Source organism: Cygnus olor, chromosome 13 (genome assembly GCF_009769625.2).
Source record: "Cygnus olor isolate bCygOlo1 chromosome 13, bCygOlo1.pri.v2, whole genome shotgun sequence".
NCBI classification, from domain to species: domain Eukaryota; kingdom Metazoa; phylum Chordata; class Aves; order Anseriformes; family Anatidae; genus Cygnus; species Cygnus olor.
The window spans coordinates 14,747,843-14,756,591 of record NC_049181.1 but is presented as its reverse complement, the minus strand read 5'-3'; the positions used below and the strand labels follow the sequence as shown (position 1 = coordinate 14,756,591).

Genomic DNA, 8,749 nt, shown 5'->3' with positions numbered 1-8,749 from the left:
GGAGGGGTGGCGCGGGGCTGGGGCCGCACCGGGGCTGTACCGGGACCCCCCGGGGCCCCTCAGCGAGGCTCGGCCTGTGCCGCACGTGGGGCTCGGGCCCGCCCGGTGCCCCGGAGCGCCGCTCGGCCGCGCCCATGCCCGGCGATTGGGCGGCCGACCCCTCCGGTTCGATGCCGCCGCCGTCGCCGCCGGCAGCGGAGGCGGTGCCCGAGGCGGTGCTGGAGCAGTGGCGGCAGTACCACGAGAGCGAGCGGCAATGGGCGCTGCGCCGCCGCTTCATCCTCCGCCACCTCCGCGGGTACCCCGGAGCCGCCATCGACCAGCTGCTGGCCCTCTCCGTCCTCTGGGTCAACCACGTCTTCATGGGATGCAGGTCGGCGGGGCGGGGGGGCTGGGGGGGTTCTGAGGTGAAGGGAGGGGGTCCTGAGGTAATGGAGGGGGCCTCTGAGGTGAGGGTGGGGGGCTGAGGTGAAGTGGGGGGTCCCTGAGGTAAAGAGGGGGAGCTGTGAGGTGTGTGGGGCCCCTGAGGTGGAGGGGGGGGTGTTCCTGAGGTAATAGGGGGTGGCTTTGAGGTGGAAGGAGGGGGCTGAGGTAATGGGGGGGGTGGGCCTGAGGTGAGGGGAGTTCCTGAGGTGAAGGGGGGCGCATGAGGTGTGTGAGACTCCTGAAGTGGAGTTGGGGGGAGCCCTGAGGTGAAGATGAGGGTTCCTGTGGTGAGGGGCCCCTGAGGTGAAGGGGGGCACTGAGGTGAGGCGGTCCATGAGGTGAGTGCTCCCTGAGGGGCCCTGTGGCCATGCCCTCCCTGGCTGTGACAGGCCCCAGCCCCGCTGTCAGGTCCCTCCTGTTCCCCTGAGCGCAGCCCCGGGGGTTTTGGAGGGGTTGGGGCCAGGGCACCGTGGCTGTGCTGGCAGGGGGGAGGACGTGGGCAGCAGCAGAAGAGGAGCAGGGCACTAGAAGAGTGCAGGCATATTTTGTATTTTGGAAGTAGGTGTTGGTGTTGTGCTCCTGAGGGCTTTTTAAGCATGTGGTGGTGTGCCTTGTAGCTTAATTGAGAAGAAAGCATCCCTCCAAGCGTAAAGCACCCTGTACCATCCCCTTAACGCTCAGTTTGATGCTCTCTGAGAGGAGCAGGCCCAGCGAGTGGAAGAGGTTTCCCACCTTCACTGCTGCTGAAGTGCAGAAACAACTAGCCAGGCTGTGGGGTCGCCAGAAACCTCTGGTGTCCCGACTGGCACTTCTGGTGCTGGGGCTGGTTTCCAGCCGGACACGAGGCAGAAGGGACCGCTTAGTGACTTCAGCTAATTGTGCAGCGACAGGAGAGGAACCTGTGAGCACTGAAGGGCACAAAGTTTTACTTCTGTTAACATTACTATCCCAGAGTCTTGGGCAATGCTGTGCATCATCCGCATACGTCCAAGTTGGCTTAAGTCTTGTCCTTTTTCTTTTTGATCCAAGTACTAAACCATTCTGCTCGATGAGCATTAAAATTGACCTTAGTTTTAAAGTAGTTTCAAGTTCTAAAAATTTTAGATTATTCGGATTGAGGGTATCGTTTTCAGACATGGTTTGCTTTGTCCGTATATAAGTTTTTATGCTCTCTTAATAGAGGGCCTTTGTGGTAGTGCTTTTGGGAACGGCACTGCTGCAATGTGGACACAGGGCGCTGATAGCAGAAGTGAAGGGCTATGTGGCAGGACCTCAAAACATAAATAACGACCCAAGTTACGCCTGTAAGTGTGCATACTTTCCCTGATAAACCTCTTTAGCAGCAACTCTCGGGGGAGACATGAGCAATAGGTTTAGGCACGCCGTGCAGAGTTGATACCAGTAAGGATATTTCCCCAAAGCTTGCGTTAGGCATGAATCTGCACACACTGCACAGGCCTGACGAGCACAGCGCTGCGAGGGAGCAGGTGGGAGCTTTATGCAGAGCTGCCTGGGGACAGGAAGGGAGCGAGCCCGCAGCCTGCTCGGGAACTGCCTTCAGCTGCTCGGGAAGAGCTGTTGTTGCTGCGAGAATAACTTGAGTTTTGTTGTTTTCTCTTTTAAATCTTGTTTTTTTATGTGTTTTTTTTTTTTTAATCGTTGGTTGCTTGACAGCTGAAGACCACCTGTTTGTCAGAGTTGATACAAATCAGAGTCTTTGCTGATGAAACCTGAGGGAGTGTTCTGTTGGAGGATTGTCTGGAGGATGTCCAGAGGCCTTAGAAAACGTGGTCTGTAGGGAAGCAGTTAAATAACAGCGTGCATTTAGCTTAGAGCTTGCTGGGGGAAGGTGCATGTGTTCTCAGATGTGTTAGAGGTAGCTGTACAATGGGGAAAATAACCCATTATGCTGGGATCAGGACAAGAGGTAGCAAACTTAAATCAAACCAGGCAGACTTCAATTAGGCATTGGAGGCGTGGCATTCCTCTGCCTCCACGTGCAGTCTGCACGAGGTGAGATTGCAGCAGCCAGGTTGGACGAACACGTGCCGGGACAGGTTTGCTCTTCCTCTGGGCAGAAATCTGAGCCCCAGTGCTCAAAGCTGGTTCAGTGGTGGTGTCGCTGGCTGCTGTCTCTTGAAGATGAGCATGTCATGGAGCAGGTGCACGATTGCCTTTTCTCCTTTCTGAGCCCCAGTGCAAAGCTGTCCAAGTCCAAGCTGTGCCAAGCTTACAAACATGCCTCAGTTAGAAAGTTTTTTTTTTTTCTTTTCTTGCTCAGCTTTAGCCTTGCAAATGGTTTGAAAACGTGACAGATCTTAGAAGTAGTGGGATGCTCAGAGGGTCGGGGTTGTATGGCCAAGCAGGGTGGGTTTCACAGTGCACGTCCTGTCTCCGTGGAGCTGCAGCAGGGTGCGGGCTTTGCACAGAGCTTCTGGCGGCCGCCTCGCCTGTTCCGTGGCTCAGGGATTGAAAACTTTTCATGTACGGCTCCCAAGCTAAAACCGAGTATGGCTTTTTAGAGGGTGTCTGATAAAGGCAGAGGAGTGCCTTTGTCACCTGACAGCTGTGACTTCGGGATTGGTGACATGCGGGCTGTGGCTGCTGACCCGGGCAGGAACCTCAGTGCCAGCGAGTCGCTCCTGTGCTTGGCTCACTGCCGCTGTGATGCCCGCTGAGACGCCGCCTCCTCCATCCCCCTCTGTTCCTCAGTGATCCTCCCAGCCTTGCCAAATGCTGCATTTAGGCAGATAATGCATATATGTTAAAGTTTTAAACCCCCTGGGTTCGGTGGCTGCTCTGCTTGTTATTCACAGACGGGTTCACCGGGGGCCAGGCGACTTGCTCGCGGCTCTCCTGCCCCAGCCTCGCCGTGCCGGTGGTCAGGCTTTGGTCGGTGCTCAGGTCCTTTGCTAGTACTGGAGCAGGGTGAGGGGCTCCTTTGGACCACGTTCAGTGTCTGAGGCAGCTGTAGTTTTTTTTTTTTTTTTTTTTTCGTAATAAAAGGTCCTGCTTATCATGCAGGCTGTTTTTATTCTGGCTGACCTGTCTGCCTGGGGCGAGTGCCGGGACCCTCGCTGACACAAAGACTCGGGGTGATTTAGGCTTGGGAGCAGGTGCAGGAGGGCTTGGTTTGAGGCCAGCTGCCCCCACGGGAGCAGCTGTAACGCGGTGTGCTGTTGGATCCACGCAGATACGGCTCGCAGGTGATGGAGAAGGTTCTCAAGATGGCCGAAGGCATCGACATCGGGGAGATGCGGACGTTCGAGCTCGTCCCTTGCAGGAAGCTGAAGAGGCAGCTCTCTCCTTCCGACAGTGAGTACCTCATCCCCGTCCCTGCCAGGGCGTGCGGACAGTGGGGTGGCATGGACCCACAGCAAGCAGGAGAGGGACCGGGCTGCACTCTGCTGGACTGCAGCTGTTTCCCTCCTCTGCCATGTCACGGGGTGTAATTCACGCAGAGATCTCTCCTTGCTTAGGAAATTTATATTGAAATTGCCACGTAATAGATTTTTGCTAATGACAGTGTTAGGGAGTTGGATCTGTGTCATTAAGTATCCCTGTCTGTTTGTCCTTCGCTGTAGTGAGGGGTGATGTTCTGACCTGAGAAGGGGTTGTATGTCTGCGTGGAGGTGTGGAATTCCACTTACTGGGTTTGAGGGAGGGCCTGCCTGGAGCCCGGCTGTCAGGATCGGCCTGGAAGAGTCCTGTGTAGCTCAGCCCAGCCCCACGCTCTCAGGAATGGATGTTCCCAGCCATAGCTTTTCCTGTGGAGGAAAAACAGTGGGCAGAGCGGGCCGGCTGGTCCGCAGCTCCATCCCCAGGCTCCTCTCTAGGCCCTCAGAGCTCCCTGCCCCATCTCGGGAAGGAGCAGGGTGATGGGTTTCTTCTCTTACTTTGGTAATCTGGTCATCTTTTGAGCCTCCCTGCCCCACTTGCAAAGTTGAGAACAATATGACGTTCCTCCTGTGCTACATCTGTCTCTTAGGCAGCAGTGCTTTGGGAAGGGTTCTCTGTTGCATGCTACACGCACAGCAAAGAGCTGCTGTGCTGCTGAGGGCCTTTAGATGCTGCTGCAGTGCAGAAAGCCAAGTACCAAGCTGAACGAGAAATGTAAACGTTGCCGTAAGTCATCAGCACTGTGATGACTGAAGGACTGGACACGTTTAAGAGCTTCGTCACCTCACTTGAGTGCCTGTTTTTGCTGTATGTGAAGTGCTTTTTTCAGCTGCACTGAACAAGGTTGCGATAAATGTGCTGTGGTAGCACGACGCCCAGGCAGCTGTTACCTGACCTGTATTACAGCTGCACACGTTGGCACTGGGTCTGGCAGTTCGTTCCAGGGTGCCGGGGTGGCCTTTTGCTCCTCTGATGAAATCACATCCACGTACCACTTCAGCGTGTGGGGGCTGAATCTTTTGCAGAAGATGCCTTGCGTAGCTGTCATTTAGAGGTAGAGTAACAGAGTTATTGGCTGTTTTGTTATTTCTGCAGTAGCTGTGTGTACCACGATATTGTGCCTCATTCACATCTCTCTTGGTTAAGAAATGAGGTCTGTCAGTAATGTGGATTCACTTCAGAAATGGCTGGATGGGTTCAGTGGGCCACTCTGTGGGGCAGAGCAGGTGATTATTCAGACCTAAAATCCATGCAGCTAAATGTGTAGAGATTTTTGTATGGTACTTGTGGATCTGGGGGTATCCCTGAAGTGACCTGCACATGAACGAGTGTTCTGTTTTGATCAGTTGTGTCTCCAGGAGGAAACCTTTTGGTTTGTGGCTAAGTGGGAATCCTGTGTTTGAACCCTGCATGCTCCTCCTGGAGATGGCTCTGTGAAGACGTTGTCTCTCTGTCACAGCACGTATTTATTGGTGATCTTGTGATTTTCTTCTACCCCGCAGGTCCAGAGCCGGAAGAGGTTCCTGAGCCTCCCAAAAAGATGGCCCCGAGGTTCCGGGTGCGACCGCGTTTTGAACCCATCCACTTTGTGACCAGCGTGGAGAAGGACGACAAGAAGGAGGATCCTCTGGATAACCAAATGCAGGAAGTGAACCAGGAGGCAAATACAAACAGCGTGGCACAGCTGGCTGAGAACTGTACAAATTCTCCCTTAGGGAACGCGCAGGAGGTGGATCCCCAGCTCTCGAACTCAGCTGGGTTTGGCTTTGCAAGCCAGCCAGCAGCAGCCAATAAGGCTGTGAATAATGCGGACGCTACCACAAGTGGCACGTTGCAGGTTTCTGTTTCTCCTTCAGCTGTCCAGTCTGTGTCAGAGACTTTCCCTCCGTCAGCTATAATGCTGAAGCAGAGTTTTATCGAGAAACTGTCAGCAGCTATCTGGAAAAACCTTGCTAACCCAGATGCAAACACCGGGACTGAAAAAATTAACTATACGTATCTTCTGACGCGTTCAATTCAGGCCTGCAAGACAAATCCTGAATATATTTATGCTCCTCTGAAAGAAATCGCTCCTGCCGACCTCCCGAAGAGTAAGAAGCTCCTAACGGATGGCTTTGCCTGTGAAGTACGATGTCAGAATGTCTACCTGACCACCGGTTACGCCGGCAGCAAAAATGGATCGCGGGACCGAGCCACGGAGCTGGCAGTCAGGCTGCTGCAGAAGTCTGTAGAAGTCAGGGTTGTTCAGCGCAAGTTCAGACACACCTACCACGAAGACCTGGTGGTGTGTGAGGCAGGCGTGAACCGCCCAGATTTCCCTCCGGCTCTCAAACCTCATGAGGAGTTCGTGGTCGCCAACAGGGACTGCGTCCCCATGCAGCCTGGTTCTGAGTCTGTGAAAAATTCCCCCAACACCAGCAAACACTGGACTAGTTTTGTCCTCACGGAGAACGCTAGCGATGCAATAGGAATCCTTAACAATTCTGCCTCATATAATAAAATGTCTGTTGAATATAAATATGACTTAATGCCCAACCGCATGTGGCGTTGTCGAGTGTATCTACAAGATCACTGCCTAGCCGAGGGGTTCGGCACCAAGAAGACCAGCAAGCACGCGGCAGCTGACGAGGCCTTGAAGATTTTGCAGAAGACGCAGTCAAATTTAACCGCCATCAAAGTGACGCAGGTTCAGAAAGTGGGCTGCTCCTCGCGGGGTTCCGGAAGGAAGAAGGACCTGAAGGACCTGGTGGTTTACGAGAACTCGGATAACCCGGTGTGCACGCTGAACGACACCGCGCAGTTCAACAAGATGACAGTTGAGTACGTCTTCGAAAGGATGACTGGCATGCGATGGAAGTGCAAGGTGCTGCTCGAAAACGAATTCATCGCAGAAGCAGTCGGAGTGAAGAAATCTGTCAAGCATGAGGCAGCAGAGGAAGCCGTGAAAATCCTCAAAAAGACTCAGCCGACTGTTGTTAATAATCTGAAGAAAGGCACCATTGAAGATGTCATCTCGAGAAACGAGATTCAGGGTCGGTCAGCAGAAGAGGCTTTCAAACAGAAGATCAAAGAAGACAACATTGGGAATCAAATTTTAAGAAAGATGGGTTGGACAGGTGGTGGCCTAGGGAAAGACGGCGAAGGAATCAGAGAGCCTATTTCAGTGAAGGAGCAGTTTAAAAGGGAAGGACTGGGGCTTGATGTGGAAAGGGTAAATAAAATCGCTAAAAGAGATATCGAACAGATCATTCGAAACTATGCACGCTCAGAAAGTCACGTTGACTTGACGTTCTCTACAGAACTGACGAACGACGAGCGGAAGCAGATACACCAGATTGCCCAAAAATACGGTCTTAAGAGTAAATCTCACGGGCAGGGCCACGATAGGTACTTGGTGGTAAGCAGAAAGCGGCGCAAGGAGGATCTCTTAGACCAGCTGAAGCAAGAAGGCCAGGTTGGGCATTATGAGCTCATCATGCCTCAGGCAAACTGAGGTTAGGTGTCCGACTTCACTGGTGGGAGTAGCGGAGAACTGAAACTTCCTAGACACCTGATGAAAGAAAGATGCTGCATTTTCTTGTTGCGGGATATATTAACATTAAAATCTTTTACCTTCCTCATATAATTTCGGAAATGTTACTAGACAATTAGGACTGACCGAGTTCTGTTCAAGTGTATTAGCACAGCCCCAAACCAGTAGTGCTATTACTGTATGTCTTTGATATTACTTGCTCCCTCACATTTTAATAGTTTTGTAATAGCAAAAACACACGTCCAACCATGAGGAATTTGGCACCATTTAAAATTATAGTTCCCTTATTCTTTCTGTCCAAGAAAGGAGGAAAAAAAAGCTTTTTTTTTTTTTTTATTACAACAAAAAAAGAATAAAAAGCAAAGGAAATGCAGTTTGGAGGAATAAACCTGTATGTAAAGTTGGTATTAATGACAATAAAAATACAGCTTTATTTCTGGAAAAAAACAACCACAAGATTTGTCACGTGTTGTATTGGAAAAAAAAAAGTGTGAAACTGCATTTATTCTTGTGAAACATATCTATGGTACAGTCTTGTTTGTCTCTGCTGTGTATGTATGTAGAGGTGTCCTTAACCAGCTTACAGTTCTATTCACAGGTTTCTACTTTGTCTCTCCCATACTGAAAGTCACTGAAGTCACCTTAGCCAGGAGTGCGTTGAACTTAAATAATTCCAGTGGATTTTTACTTCGAAGCACTGCTTGACACGTGTGCAAATGCCACGGTAATGTGTGAAATACAAACCCGGAGGTAAACGCAGAGCCCACGCGTCAGAGATGTTCGTGGGGACTGTTACATAAGTTATTTTTTTTACTTTGAATATAAGCTCTTTAATCCCGAGAAAAACCAACTCTGTGCCTAAGCATTTCTCTACTCGCTTAATTTAATGTACCTATGCTTGTGTACGTCGGGGGCAGTTCATAAGTAAACTGAGTGGTGTTGCTCGGAGGTGTGTGAGGGCAGCATCTCACCAAGACCGGCGTGCGCTGCTAGGAGCCTGGAGCGCTTCTCTCCTTGTGTGGGGAGCAGGCTGCGGCCACTGCGCTGCACACGGAGCCTCCAGCCTCGGAGGAAAGCCTGCTTCATGCCTGGAGACGTGGAGGTCAGGGATCGACCTTGGAGCAGCCAAGTGCAAGATTGGCTCAGAGATGCTGTTGGTTGGTTGTTTTTTTCTGTGACCAGTAGGGCCAGCTGATGGTTCTGTAGCGCAAAGGCAATCATAATGAAGTATTTCTTTACCTGTTCACCTGATGGTTTATGTCCCAGTTACAGCTTTTGGTTTTCTGCTTCCTGTATTTGCCTCTTCATCTCTTTGCATTGTCCTACATCTTTTTTCCACCTCTTACACTGTTTTATGTAATACTCTCTGCTCTGAGGAGAGGGTGGCTGACC

General features: G+C 51.6%; 1 protein-coding gene across 4 annotated transcripts; it reads left to right on the top strand.

Annotated features, from left to right (window-relative positions):
* Positions 1-8: 8 nt before the first annotated feature.
* On the top strand, positions 9-7,793 carry NKRF (NFKB repressing factor). Of its 4 annotated transcripts, none has more exons than XM_040572256.1 (4): positions 286-373; positions 1,044-1,327; positions 3,620-3,741; positions 5,328-7,793. In XM_040572256.1, exons 3-4 carry the CDS (start codon positions 3,636-3,638, stop codon positions 7,316-7,318), a joined length of 2,097 nt encoding a protein of 698 aa, XP_040428190.1. In that variant the 5' UTR covers positions 286-373; positions 1,044-1,327; positions 3,620-3,635; the 3' UTR covers positions 7,319-7,793. The 4 variants fall into 4 exon arrangements, with proteins under 4 accessions (XP_040428188.1, XP_040428190.1, XP_040428192.1 ...); XM_040572258.1 differs by having other exon boundaries at positions 359-373; positions 1,132-1,327; XM_040572254.1 differs by lacking the exon at positions 1,044-1,327 and having other exon boundaries at positions 9-373.
* The last annotated feature ends 956 nt before the right edge of the window (positions 7,794-8,749 follow it).